Source organism: Talaromyces rugulosus, chromosome I (assembly GCF_013368755.1).
Source record: "Talaromyces rugulosus chromosome I, complete sequence".
NCBI classification, from domain to species: domain Eukaryota; kingdom Fungi; phylum Ascomycota; class Eurotiomycetes; order Eurotiales; family Trichocomaceae; genus Talaromyces; species Talaromyces rugulosus.
In genome coordinates this window covers 5777287-5791683 of record NC_049561.1, presented here as the reverse complement: position 1 = coordinate 5791683, position 14397 = coordinate 5777287, and the positions used below count along the sequence as shown (strand labels likewise).

General features: G+C 48.2%; 5 protein-coding genes across 5 annotated transcripts; 1 reads left to right on the top strand and 4 right to left on the bottom strand.

Moving 5' to 3' along the window:
- Nucleotides 1-271: 271 nt before the first annotated feature.
- Nucleotides 272-1305, top strand: TRUGW13939_01972 (uncharacterized protein; the record flags this gene model as incomplete). The annotated part of the gene is made up of 2 exons (XM_035485168.1): nt 272-1018; nt 1069-1305. 2 exons carry the CDS (start codon nt 272-274, stop codon nt 1303-1305), a joined length of 984 nt encoding a protein of 327 aa, XP_035341061.1.
- A 223-nt stretch (nt 1306-1528) lies between these two features.
- Nucleotides 1529-3574, bottom strand: TRUGW13939_01971 (uncharacterized protein; the record flags this gene model as incomplete). Its single annotated transcript, XM_035485167.1, has 3 exons — nt 1529-2634; nt 2953-3095; nt 3153-3574. 3 exons carry the CDS (start codon nt 3572-3574, stop codon nt 1529-1531), a joined length of 1671 nt encoding a protein of 556 aa, XP_035341060.1.
- A 1353-nt stretch (nt 3575-4927) lies between these two features.
- On the bottom strand, nt 4928-6786 carry TRUGW13939_01970 (uncharacterized protein; the record flags this gene model as incomplete). Its single annotated transcript, XM_035485166.1, has 2 exons — nt 4928-6501; nt 6567-6786. The coding sequence occupies 2 exons, from the start codon at nt 6784-6786 to the stop codon at nt 4928-4930; spliced, it is 1794 nt and encodes a 597-aa protein (XP_035341059.1).
- A 974-nt stretch (nt 6787-7760) lies between these two features.
- TRUGW13939_01969 (uncharacterized protein) lies at nt 7761-9509 on the bottom strand (the record flags this gene model as incomplete). Its single annotated transcript, XM_035485165.1, has 2 exons — nt 7761-9316; nt 9365-9509. The coding sequence occupies 2 exons, from the start codon at nt 9507-9509 to the stop codon at nt 7761-7763; spliced, it is 1701 nt and encodes a 566-aa protein (XP_035341058.1).
- A 748-nt stretch (nt 9510-10257) lies between these two features.
- Nucleotides 10258-14015, bottom strand: TRUGW13939_01968 (uncharacterized protein; the record flags this gene model as incomplete). The annotated part of the gene is made up of 3 exons (XM_035485164.1): nt 10258-11152; nt 11200-11366; nt 11421-14015. 3 exons carry the CDS (start codon nt 14013-14015, stop codon nt 10258-10260), a joined length of 3657 nt encoding a protein of 1218 aa, XP_035341057.1.
- Between the last annotated feature and the right edge of the window lie 382 nt (nt 14016-14397).

Below are 14397 nucleotides of genomic sequence, written 5' to 3'. Positions count from 1 at the left end.
TACCAACCAATACGACCCAAAACTTGGGCCGCCAGATTCCCGGAAAAACACCGGTAGTACTGCATTTTAACTGCAGTTCCACAGTGGGCCAGGACATGCAACTCTATCGCCGCCTGATCTATCAGAATCCCGCCAGCCCACTAATGCACATCCCTGTTTTCCAGATTCGTGCAGGAGTAGTCGAGACTAGTTATTGCGGCCGAGGAGTATATTACCTAGCATTGTCCTTTTTTTCTGGAATGCTCGCCCACAAGTTACTACCACCACCAAGATGACTGCATACTCGGACTATTCCGACTTCCACACAGACGAGGCCGACGAAGGCCTCGGTCTGGTCGACGATGACGACGGCGATGCTACCAGCCTGTCCATCAAGTCGCCCGTGTTCGACTACATCTACGAGAACGGCCGTCGCTACCACCGCTTCCACGAGGGCGCCTATCCACTCCCCAACGACGCCGCCGAGCAGCACCGGCTGAAGCTATTCCACCACATCTGGTACATGCTGATGAACAGCAAACTCTGCAAAATGCCGCTGCACGATCCGCAGATGGTCCTCGACGTCGGCTGCGGCACGGGCGACTGGGCCATCGACATGGGCGACTGTTTCCCCTCGGCCGTGGTCATCGGCACCGACCTGAGCCCCATCCAGCCGACTTGGATCCCACCGAATGTGAAATTTTACGTCGACGATGCAGAGGATGAGTGGGCCTTTGATAACCACAGCTTTGATCTGGTGCATGGCCGCATGCTCGTGGGCAGTATCAACAACTGGCCGCGGTTCTTCGAGCAGGCCTTTGCCAATCTCCGTCGCGGCGGTTATGTTGAAATGAACGAGCTGGAACTCAGTTTCTGCTCGGATGATGCGAGCCCCGAAGATATCGAGCCGCTGAACCGGATTGTAGCGCGCTACAACAAGGCGAGCAAGATGTTTGGCAAGTCGTTTGACGACGTGTCGAGCATGAAGCAAAACATGCAGCACGCGGGCTTTGTCGATATCCAGGAGGAGGTCTACAAGGTACATCCTTAGTTTGTTTTCATCTAGGCTATGCTAATTTCAATGTTAAGATCCCCCTTGGCAACTGGCCCGCAAACCCCATACTCAAAACCCTCGGCCGCACTGCCCTCAACGCAGCCCAGCAATCCCTCGAACCATACTTTCTCGCCCTGGGGGCACGCATTCTGGGCGAATCCGCAGGCGACATTCGCGAGGTCACGCGGGCGCTGAAAAAGGAGATTTCAAAGTCTTCGCTTCATCTGTATATCAAAGCTCATTTTATCTGGGGACGGAAGCCAGATTTATAATCCTCCTTTTTTTTTTTTTTGTTTGATTATCGCGTTGCATGGAAAGCGTTGGGCATATATGGTGTATATTAATGTTTTTGAGATACCCTACATAGAAGCTGCATCTTGAATATTGAACTGAATAGAAGTACGTAACGGTTGTCCTTGTATCCCGTGACTGAAAAAGCCCTATTCCCTCCACCACACTGCAACGCAGCCATTTCACAGTTTGTGTAATTTGTAATTATCTATTCATCCACTTCCGATACATCAAATCATAAAGCTCCAAATCGCGCACCGCATCCTCCGCCGACGTTTTGATCGCCCGCCCATTCGCAAAACAGTCATGCATCGCCGTCAACTCGGCCGTGTAGGCGTCCTCGTAGCTCGACACAATCTGCTTGACCTGCTTCTCGCCATGCTCATTTATTTCCTCTACGCGCACTGTGATCGGCAAGCCCTTGACGTACGGCGTATCGTACTGAATCGACACGCGTTTCCGCTCACCGTGCACAACCAACTGCGCATCGAACTCGGCGACCCCGTCGATTCCGCTCTCGTACGTGACGGCAAAGGCGTGTCCTTGAGCAGTGCGGAAATTCAAGATGGCCGAGTAGAACGGATCGTGCACTGAGACGCCCGCCACCGATTCCACTGTCATACCGAGCGCCTCGCGCATAAGCGACAGGTCGTGCGAGCCCAGACTGCCCAGGAACCGACAGTACTTTTTCATCTCGTCGGTAATCTCTGTTGCGTCGGGGAATACCTCTTGGTATAGCTCATCCAGCAACTTCTCCCGCGCAGCTGTCGCTGTAGACGGGATATCATCTGTTGTTTTCACTTGAAACGTGCCACTCTGATCCACAAAAAACGCATTGGGCCCGCTCATATCGCGAACACGCGCATACAGGATTTTGGGAATACTAGCAACTTCACGCAAAAAAGCGCCTGTAAACGAAGGCGCATAGCGACGCATATAACCCACAAACACCTTTCCCTTTGACTTTTGCTCTGCGTCGATGATTCTGCGTGCCGCTGGTAAAGACAAGGTGAGCGGTTTCTCGATCATGACGTTTTTGTCCGCTTGGAGCGCGGTAACGGCCCAGACGGCGTGGAATTCATCGCTGGTTAGGATGAAGACGACGTCGATGGATGGGTCGTTGATTAGAGTCGTAGGGTCGGTGGTGTGTTTTGGGATGTGGAATTTGGTGGCGCAGTGGCTGGCGGTTTGCGCCGAGATGTCGCAGATGCTGACTATTTGGTATAGATGCGAGAGTAACGAGAGCGTGGGCAGGTGGATGACCTGGGCGACCTCGCCGGCGCCAATGACACCGACACGCAGAGCCATGGCTGTCAAGAAGTACAATCGATGTAGATGTAGAAGTGAATGCAGAAGACCATAGCCCAAGGTGCCAGAGATAAATGCTGGTCGAGTGCCCCACAGCGGGGAGAGATCGGCCCATAGTCCGATCTATACAATTACATCACAGATGATCTACATTTATATTAAAACGAGAATATTATATTATTACAGTACCAGGTATCACAATTCAAAGCATATTCATCATTTGACCCATCACAGTGTTTTTCTTTCGTTGACCATAACAACCCCAAAACTCTAAGCAGTCAGCTCGTGGCCGGTCTCGTACTTGGGCTCCTCGGGGGCACCGGTGTTTGCGGGCGTCGAAGAGACAGCAGGGGCGGCGAAATTGGCAGAGCGCGGTTTCATGGTGAGGTATCCGGGCCACTCGCCCTCCATGACGTCGAAAATGGCGAGGAAGCTGAGAATAAACAGCGCCGTGTAGACGAGCCTGCCAGAATAGTTAGCGAGGAGTAAAGCAAAGAAAGATGGGAAGAAGAAAACATACCACAAGAGAATGGCAAAAGCAAGCACCGCATTCATAATAGACGTGCCATATGTCCCAATAATATTCGCCAAATCCGCAAACCCAGCCAACCAAAACAGCCAGGTGAGAAAGTACAGCACAATCAACCCCGGAGCCAACCAGCTATTGTGGTGATGCCCATTACGCGAATGAAAGAACAGCGGACCCCCAATAGCAGCAGCCGAAGCGAGCGTTGACCACACCGCACAGAACATGAGGAAAGCAGCGACGTCGGGGACAGAGCCCTTGACGTTATTGTAGCAGACATCGAAGCCGCACAGGTATGAGACCGCGACGTCCTGCGAGAAGACCCAGACGGCGTAGGCCATCAAACCTAGCTCAATCAGCGAAAAGGCCAGAGCCGTGCTGAGGAGCGAGAGGAGGATGATGCTGAGAGTGAGCATTTTTGGGGTATTCTCCTGTTGTGTTTGAGAATGATGTTCGAACTTCGACCTAGCGGTGGCGCAGACGGAATGCTGGGAATACTTAGAAAGAAAAAAAAAAAATAAAGATCAAGCCCACGGCACACCGCTCATATATAGCGAGAAATTTCAGCCCAGCCAAGCCAGCGACAAGCAGGTTTTTGCCATGGATTATTGTTCGTATCCGTATAGTTTGTATACAACACACGCGCTAGTCCGCATTGGGAAAGGAGTACACATAAAGTGGGGAATTGCCCACCTCCCAGCCAATAGAATCGTGCAGCACCCGCTTAAGTCCCGCTGTGATTGGCTGCAGCCGTCGGTGGACCGCAACGGCAAGGCTGACTCGTATCTCGACGATTTGGCTGGAATCCTAGATCGTCAGGATTATTATTCTTATTATTATTGCACGTTGGTGGGAGACGTCGCTAGCTACTGGCGAGAGACTACCCTCTACCAGTAGTACGTACGGTACTCTTCAAGGGGCCAATTTCATGAACTCGGTTAATGACAAACAGAGCAACGTAGTACAAGGACAGAGTACGGAGTACTCAGGGGCAATATTGCTGCATGGGTAGACCAAAAAAGCAAATATCAAGGCAAACGTTGCCGGAGTCCAGAGACGAATGAGACGAGCCCGTTAGACTCGCAGCCGAAGAGGCTGAGGGCTCTAGATCTAGCGAACATGACTATGGATTAGCAGCTAGCTAGCTGTAGCTGTAGCTCCTGCAAGATTAGCGCTAAAAGCATGGCGCACCCTGTCACTCGCTTCTTGTGACCGCATCCGGAAATTGAGCCACATTAGGCCACTGGCTGGGAATGGGTTTAGCAGAGAATGAGGCTCTGTTCGTTTACAAGTCAGTGTTGCAGTGGGTATCAATCAGATATGCTTATTTTGTATCTTTTGTCAGATTTCAGGTTACATTAAAACTGCCAAGACAGAAATAGCTAGTCATAATAAGTAACTCTCAGCTAACCAGAGTCAAATCCCCCAATCTCTTGTGATTGGGCTCACAGTGACTAATTTCTGGCTTGGAATTATGAAAGTTGGTTAAGACAAGTCTCAAGTTGATCAGTTTTGAGATCTTTTTTTAACCCTCTATATAAATCCAATTATAAGAAATGTATGTTTGAAAAATATTAAATTAAATTTTTTTTTCTCTATGTTTTAATTTTTGTAAAAGTCAATTAAAGATTAAAAAGAAACTAGAGATTGAAAAGATATATATGAAAAAAGATCTTGGTGATTTGTATACAAATCCCAGAAGTGAAAATTAGGCATCGAGTCGCCACACACAAAGCAGTGCCAGCTGGGCTTAATATTAAGCACTGGCGCTAACAATATCCGTATTCATTGAAAATATCCACAACCTTTCGCCGTCCCCCCGCGAGTTCAAGCGCAGTTTTGCCTCTCTTGTTCCTGAGAGAAGCATCCGCACGGGACTCTAACAGCACCCTAATTACCTCAAACCAGCCAGACATGCTAGCTCTCATCAGGGCTGTCTCACCATATATCTCGTCTCGATTGTTTATACGCTCCGGGAAATGTCTGAGCAGTGTCTTCATGATCTTCCCATCCGGCACATGCAGAAGCAAATCAGGCGAGTTCAACTTGCCTATTGTCATGTCAACACGATAGGTCTTAAGAAGGTAGTGAAAAAGGGAGGCATGGCCACCCAACACTGCATTCGATACCGCGTTATAACCACTCGAGTTGACGGTAGTATTGACATCAAATCCTGGACGATGAAGCAAGGTGTCCACAACATTAATCATGCCATTCTTGGCAGCAAGTAAAAGGAGGGAATCCTCCCGTGGAGTGCTTGTCAAATTTGGATCTGCTTTTGAAAATTGCAACAACAAGGTGGCGGTCGTTTGATGCTTGTTGAGAACAGCCAACCTTAACGGAGTCACTTTTTCGAGTTTATTGCGGTCAAGGGGGTCATCGGGTATAAAGTTGACATTTATATCCGGCCATTTTAACAGGTAGCTCACGATTTCGGTGCGTCCTTTGCCTGCAGCGGCGTACAAGGCGCATTCGTTTAGCGGGGTGTGACGGTTCACATTTATGTGCTGCTTTCGGTCAATTAGCAACCTCACTATCCCTGCACGGTTCTTTTTAATAGCGACTCCGAGAGGGGTCAGGCCCGAGAAGTTGCTTTCTGTGTCTGGACGGACCCGCGGATCCTGCAAGAGCAATCTCGCGATATCCTCAAGGCCGTAAAAACAAGCTACGAAAAGAGGCTCGTCACAGTCACTGGTCGTTTGGTTTGGGTCTATCAAGGGACTTGTGAGAAGCGCGCGGACCAACCTCACATCCTTGCGAAACACCGCCCAAGTCAACGGGGGTTCTTGTTCCCATGCGCAGATGTCACGTGGGTCGGCGCCGTATCGGATTAAACCGAGGACGATGTTGTAACGCTTGCCCAATACAGCGGCGAGAAGTGCAGATCCAAGCATGTTGGATTTGTAATTGAGACGGTTTCTCTCAAGTTCACTGTTTTGTACCAGCCATCGAACAAGGCCTTCCTCGCCGGCAACGGCAGCCACCATCAGCCTGCAGTTAACCATTTCTGGCCATAATGGCTCTGGTTTTCTTATTGCTGTACGTGCCTGGTCTGCTCCTTGGTATAGGAGCACCAGGTAGCAAGCATCCTTGAGATAAATTTCAGGTGTCAAAACTGGTTTGCCGTATTCGTCCTTGTTGCAGAGTTCCTGAAAGGGGCAGTCTTGAAACAAGTCACGGGCGTCCTCTTGTGCCAGGAATTTACGACATTCCTTTGCTAATTCAACTGCCTGTTCAAGCAACCAGATTAATGTCTCTTGCCTTATCTCGGGAACTTGTGCATCGAGCTTGTCAAGGTCTAGGGCTGTAAATGCCGTCCGTGAAACAATTTTATTGAAATTTTCTGGCCAAAAAAAAAAGCGAACATTAGTGTGTGCATTACCGACATACCAGATACTGATGACTTACTATTGACCAATCTTGCCCGGAGAGTATCACTTATTCCCTCCTTGGCATTCCAATTTTGACCAACAATCCTTTCGGCGATCATAGTAATGATTTCGGGAGGCAGTTTAACCTTTGGTTCCTCGTCGGGTTCCTCGTCGGATTCGACGCTGCGTCTAACGTCGGTTTCGACATCGGTTTCGACATCAGTTTCGACGTCGGACTGTTCTTGAGGAGACGCCATTGCGATTTGGCTATGTGGATGGTTGATACTGATTTCCAATATTGAGAAGAGTTTGAAAAGAGTTGGTACTGATTTCCAATGTTGAGAAGAGTGTGGAAGAGTTGAGTTGAGGAGGAGAATTTCTCATGAACCTGACTGCTTTATATATTGCTGTTGACTCATTTTTGGATGGAGTCATTGCTAGATAGAGTCATTTTTGGATAGAGTTACTGCTAGATAGAGTACTGTTGACTCATTGTTGGATAGAGTCATTGTTGGATAGAGTCATTGTTGGATAGAGTCATTGTTGGATAGAGTCATTGTTGGATAGAGTCATTGTTGGATAGAGTCATTGTTGGATAGAGTCATTGTTGGATAGAGTCATTGTTGGATAGAGTCATTGTTGGATAGAGTCATTGTTGGATAGAGTCATTGTTGGATAGAGTCATTGTTGGATAAATTCATTGTTGGATAGACTCATTACGGTTGACTCATTGTTGGATAGAGTCACTACTAGATAGAGTCACTACTAGATAGAGTCATTACTAGATAGAGTCATTACTGTTGACTCATTGATCTATGGACAGAAATAGGTAGTCATAATAAAGTTACTCTCAGCTAATCACCCAATCTCTTGTGGTTAGCCTCACAGTGACTAATTCCTAGCTTAAAATTATAAAAGTTGGTCAAGACTATGTAGCTATCAGCAGTACTCTAAATCAATTGGTTTTAGGATATTTTTCAAGTCTTGAAATATATGTAAAGATCTCTATATAAATCTAATTTTAAGAAATGTATGTTTAGAAAATATTAAAAGAATTTTTTTTTTAATATATATTTATTTTTTTATAAGAGTCAACTAGAGAGAGATTAAAAAGAAATTAGCAATTAAAAAGGTATATATGAAAGAAGATTTTGGTGATTTGTATACAAATCCCAGAAGTGAAAATTAGGCATCGAGTCGCCACACACAAAGCAGTGCCAGCTGGGTATGATTAAGCCCCAGCGCTACTATGGCCACTCTGGTACCTCTGAAGAAGTTCCACATATTCTCCCAGATTTTCCTTTCGGGCGTAATCCAGCGCATTGCGGCCACTATAATTTCTCATTTCAGGGTCCGCGCCGCGTTCTAATAGCTGTTCAACTAGGCCAATGTTGCGGTGAACGCAAGCGTGTATCAAGAGTGTGCGGCCATCCTGGGCCCCGCGCTTGTTGATCTTCAATTGTGGGAAACGGTCGAGCAGTTTCAACATGATCCTCCGATTAACGACATTCAGAAGGAACCCACGCTTCCCCAATTCGCCTTTCATAATTTTAGGATCAATTCGTTCGACAAGCAGGTCAAAACATCCTTCGTGGCCGTTGATTGCTGCATGTGCTATCACTTTTTGATTATCAATGTTCACATCAATATCTTTGCGCTGAAGCAGCATCTCCACAATGCGAGTCTGACCTCTCTCCGCAGCAGATATAAGCACGGTACCATGTTTCCAGCAGCGCATGTTTGGATCTACCCTATCAGACTTTAACAAGGAATCAATGACATCTTCATGATTATTCCTAGCAGCCACCATCAGCGGCGTTAGACCGCCACGGGATTCAAGGTTCGGGTCTAGATCTGGCCGTTGTAATAGCAGCTTCACAGTGTCGTCTTGTCCCATTGCTGCAGCTCTAAGCAACGGGCAATCATCTGGATTGGGTTGATATATCGGAACAGAATATAGATCGGTGACGCCTCGGCCGTGAATTATCATCATTGTCTGTTCATTGCCACTTCTACGGGCGGCCAAAAGAGGAGTCATGCCAAAATGGGTTGGTTGGTATGGGTCGATCCGCGGGTCGTTTAAGAGCACTTGCACCATATCAGAAAAGCCATGTTTGCAAGCAATGAAAAGAACCGGGTCAACTCCAGGGCCAAAATGTTTGTTTGGGTCCAGGTGCTTATAACTGAGAAGCAGCTGGACCATTTCAACATCATTTTTCATCACCGCCCAACCAAACAGGTCATCCATGCCATGTTGACGAGCACCGCAGTTGAGTAAGAGGCTGGCGATTCTGCTGCTGCAGTTCAAAACGGCGGCAAGTAGTGCAGTTCCAAATAGTTTGGACCTGGTATTGATATCCTCTCTCGCATTTACATTTTTTTCTAGCAGCCAACGAATGAGGCCTTCCTCACCGATAAAGGCGGCCACGATCAGGCTGTTCTGAGCAAATTCTGGCCACAATGGCCCTGCATGATCTAGTGCATTCTTTATTCCTTCTCGTCCACCACACAGAAACGCTAGGTAGCAAGCCTTCTCCAGATAATAAAGAGGTTTGATTATAGTCTCTCCGCGTTCGTCCTTGTTGCAAAGTTGTTCCAAGTTGCAGTTTGTAGGAAACAGACTACTCACGCCCTCTTGCATGACGAAATAAAGACATGCGGTTTCCTGTCTTACTTTCCGTTCAAGGAACCAAATTTCTACCTCATCTTGTACCCATCGAAGGTTTCCAGGAAGTCTTTCATAGTTCAGTTTATTTGGTAGCACGTCTTGAGTGTCAGGAGCCCTTCCTAGTAAAAGCGATCGTTAGTATGTGGACTGTAGACGTAGATACTGACGACTTACTTGTGACCAATCTTGTAACGAGATGGTTATAATCTTCCGGGGGGGGAGATCGCGAAGCCTATAATCAAATAGAGCTTGGAATATCCCTTGGAGTAGCTGCTTAATAGTATCACTGAACTGCTGTTGAGAAGTCGCCATTGTGATTTGGGTATGTAGATGGTTGATGCTGATTTCTAATGTGGAGAAGAGTGTGGAAGAGTTGAGTTGAGGAGAATAATTTCTTATGGGTCTGACTGCTTTATACACTGCTGTTGACTTTTTTTGTTTTTGGATAGAGTCATTTGCTAGATAGAGTCACTGCTATTAACTCATTGATGGATAGAGTCACTACTGTTGACTCATTGTTGTATAGACTCATTGCTTCACAAAGCCATTCTTCTATTGACTCAAAACCCACTCGTCAGACCAGCTGAACGTTCTTTTTCCTCTTCTTTTTTTTTTTTTCCTTTTCTCTTTCTCGACTGTACATATATAGGGAGACCTTGCCGGATGACTCCACCCCTTTCTCTCTCTCTCTCTCTCTCTTTCTCTCTCGAGGGCGTCTCATGACGCTTGAGTTATTGATTGTAGAAAGATGGGAGGTTGGCTCAACTTTAAAATGGAGGGAAGGAGCCGACATTAGCCCTAATCCTATTACCCCAAGTCCCGTAGTATTCTACCGGTTAAAAACTTCATCACCCTCTCTACTCTCTCTCTCTCTCTCTCTCTCTCTTTGTCAAATAGCTCAAGAAACAATCAAAATGGTATTGTAATTCGTCCAATCATCGCAAACCCAAAATCCTACCCAAACAAAACAAAAACAAAAACATATCCATATAAATACAAAAAAAACCAAACGTTCGAAAAAATCATTACATTCTCATATCTTCCAGAGAATAACAACACGTCACTTCCGCCAAAACATCAACTTTTGAAACTTGCGTTTCACATCCCATCCACGTTCTGAGAACCAGTCACGCACACTGGCTGTGCCGCCATAATGACTCGACGCTACCGCGCTGCTGGCCTTTGAGCTACCGCCGCCGCCCATGAATCCACCGAGCGATCCAGCCTGGAACTTCATCCGTCCCTCGGCGATCTTGTGCACGAGATTCAGGATTGCAAATGTGGTCGAGCCAACGGCACGGAACGCAGCGAGGGCCGCGACTGCCCACAGGATGATGGCAAGATAGATATTATTAGCGCCCGAGTCCACGCCATATGCTTCGGAAACAGCCATGGCCAGGACTGCGTTGGCGACCATCCAGATGGAAACCATGTAGGTTCGCACGGCGCGGTAGTAGTCTTCCTGCATCTGGCTTTCGGAGGGTGACGGCTGCGGTTCTTCGACGTGGTCACGCAGGTTGCGGAGGGCTTCGTCGTAGCCGCTGTCAATGTCGAGTTGTTCCGTGGGCATTTCCATGACGACTCTGGATCCGCCCAGACCCTTGGCAGCTCCGAGGTCCATGGTGTGGTGGTTGTCGCCCTTGGTGCCCCAGGTAACGTCGTGAGTGTTGCAAAAGGCGTAGATTTGGAGGGTGCAGATGTAGCTGGGCAGCATCATAAAGTATTGTCCCGTAGAGGTGATCAGATGCCAGGGATCAAGATACACGAGTGACATGAAAAAGTACAGTCCCAAGGTAGAGGCCAACGACATGATGATGTTTGAAAACTCGCTTGAATCCAACACCGATCCCTTGCTGCCTTTGAGTTTGATGACTACTAGATAAATCGTCGCAAACGAGGTGTATGCCATGATGATTCCATAAACGACAATTCCAAATATAAACATTTTCCGAGCGCTGCGAGGTGTTAGCTAGAGTTTACTACTTTAGGCAGACGAACTTACCCTTGCGGTCTGTTACCCATTGAAAGAATGAATTGCAACGCGATAAGCAATACACATGAATAACGCAAAACGTAAAATATGTACTTTCCCATGTTATGACCAAAGGGGTCAATATCGGGATTCGATAACGACCCTGCAATAAAGTAGAATGCCAAATAAAAGTTTGCCTAGGACGGTTAGCTTTTTTTTCCCCACGACATGAAGGTGGAGAGACAACTTACCAGGCCAAAGTAGGTGAATAATGTTTGAAGAAATTGGTACACAAATTCAATATGCAGCAAGATTTTCCTCGTCAGCGTGTGATCCGTCTCCCACACCTGGCGGAAGTTGACCAAGGAATAAACACAAGCAAAGAAAGCACCATTGAGCCATCGTCGTCGCTGTGAAATAAACTCTGGAACGGAATCCGGCACATCGGTCTCGCCCACGGCACTCTTGACAAACTTGAGCACCCATCTTTCGCCCTTCTTGGCAACGAGCTCCCAACACAGAATACGATCCTCAGCCAAGTACATGTTGGCAGTAAAGATATCTGCATCTTTTCCTTGTAGCGTCTCACCCTTGAAATACTGACTAAGAGGACCGTGTCCATCTTCGTTATTCTGTAGAGCGTAGTAGCGGTAGGCACTCAGTGCACCAGGAAGCACAGTGATATATCCAAAGACTGATTCCAGCGGCTTGTCCAGAATATTAGACATTTTATACTCAAAGTTCTGAGATGCCACCAGTGGATTGAGCAGTCCCATATAATTTTTGCCCTTTCCGGCAATAATCTCACCAGCGGCTCCGGCGACGTTGGAGTCTTGGTCAAAGGCCTTCCACAGATGGTACAGAGCGGTAGGCGCAGGCTGTGTTCCCACATCCAACAAAATACAGACATTGGGGTCAAGCGAGCGACCAAAGGCATTGAATAGCCATCGGTGAGAGTTGAGTTTCTTCTTGTTTTGCTCCTTGAGACAGAAAATGACCTGGCATGGCACAATGCCCTTTTCGGCGCCCTTGAATTTCATGTCCGCGTCAAGCGAGACTTGCGTCGTGTATTCGTAGACGTGGGCGTTGACTTCCTTTTGGTTGACAATGTTTTTCGCAATGCCTGCCTGGTACACGCCCATGGCGGCCAGGGCATCCAACGTCCGCTTGTGCACATTGGAACGACCATCTGAAATAATGCAGACAACAATCTTCTTCCACCCGTCCTTGCCCCATGTGCGCGATTTGGTACGCGAGCAAAAGTGGCTGATGTTTCGCATGATACCGTGCATCGTCCGAGTAAACAGAACCTCGTTTTCATTGTACATGGTCACACAGATCAAAAGCTCCGTCTCGCGCATTGTGCTGGGGATGTTCTGACGCAACTTGTACCCTCGCTCTACAAACTCATCTGGGTCACAAGTCACAGCGGTGTAGCGCATGTGAGTAAATTCGCGCTCATCGCGTCGCGGCAAAAAGCTGTGCAGAATGGTTGGGATTTTACATTCTAGCACAAGCTCGCCGTTGATAAGATGCACTTCCTTTTTCGACATTTGCGCGGGACGCACACCTCGACGGCTCTGTTTACCTTCTGGTGCAGGGCCATAGTGTATGTGCGGGTCAACAAGCATCTCGGTATCTTCGACGTTTTCGTCGTCGAGATCAATCTTTTCCATTCCGTCTTTTTCATCAGTTACCATGGTGGATTCGCTGCGGAAGGAGTCATAAGATGGGCGAGAGTCAATTGTCTGTCCGCCTCCACCAAAGGGGTCCTCCGAAGACCGTGTTTCGCCAATATCGATGCTCGTCTCACCAGACACCGTAGATGGCACAGAAAAGAGAGGCGCCGGTGGAAGTGGACGTCGGGGACTTCCTCCGTATTGTGAACTGGGTGTTCCTGGTCGCGGGCTTCCGTTGATGTCTGCGGGTTCATAGTTAATACCGGACACAGAAGATGATGCCCCGTGTCTGACAGAGCTTCGAGACGGGGTCCATGGCCTCGTTGGCGAGCCCGGCCGGGAGGCATACTGCGGCGAGTCGGTCGACATTGCCGGTGGAGGAATCGAGGGGGCAGTGCCCATGCTGGATCCTGGTCTCGAGGGCGAATAGGACATCTGTACCGCCGAGTTTTGGCGCGGACGAAACGTAGCAAGTCGCGTGGGCGATGCTTTGGTAGGAGAAGAAGGGTTCGCACTAGAAGGAGCAATTTCATTATTAGCCAATTTGTCGAACATAGTCAGGTCTAGCGAACGCGGTCGTCTCATGGGTACCACTTGTTTACTGGAATGCTTGGGAGGATGGGGAAGACTGGCAACTGGGGGCAGAGAAAGCGCCTTGCTTGATTCTGCTGGTGGTGCAATTATTTTCTTCTGAGGAGGGGGCGCTGGCAAAAGAAGAGCGGACCGCGGAGGAGAAATCCTTGGTGCCAGCTCAACATTGACATTCTGGGCACGCAGTTTCCCAAGCCTGACAGACATGGGCTCCAGGGTAGCAGGGTGTTTCACAACAGCAACAGAGGTAGATATGGGTTCCTTGCGGGGTATAACGGTTCCAGCGTGACGACGACGATGATTGTGGTTAAAAACATACGCTTTTCGAGTTGCCGACGCCTGGCCCATGCGAAAGCGCGCGGCGTTGGTGCCCAGGTCGCTGCTGTCAAAGTCTTCTTCTTCGTGGTGGTGGTGTTCATGGGCTGTGGGCAGCAGTCTCATGGAAGCGGTGGTGGGATCGGCGTGTTGGGAGGGCGAGATGCTGGGCTCGTAGAGCGAGTCGCCGTAGTAAGCGGGGGGCTCATCGCTGTACGTTGAGCCCTGGTGGTGACTGCGTAGAGGAGATGAAGGGTCCATTATGTGTTGTGTGTCGGTCGCAGACACGCGCAGCAGTTGGGGATAATCAACAAAGCATTGAACTGGTTTTAAATGATAGTCGTATACACGCGGCGTGCGTGATGGTGCGCGTGGATGGTTGATGATAAGGATGGATTCTGGTTCACAGTGTTGGTATTGATGCAGGTTGAATTGAGGAAGAGGAAGAAGGATCAATGATATATCGTGGTGGAGTCTGTCTGGGGTCGACGAGTCTGTTGACGGGTATGCTTGGCTGTTGCTGGGGCAACCGCGTAGTCAGACCAATGACCATTGTCGGCCGTTGGAACTAGTTGTACATTATTATATAGTGTTATTGGTTTATTTAATTTATTTAATGTATTTAATGTCAGGATAATAATAA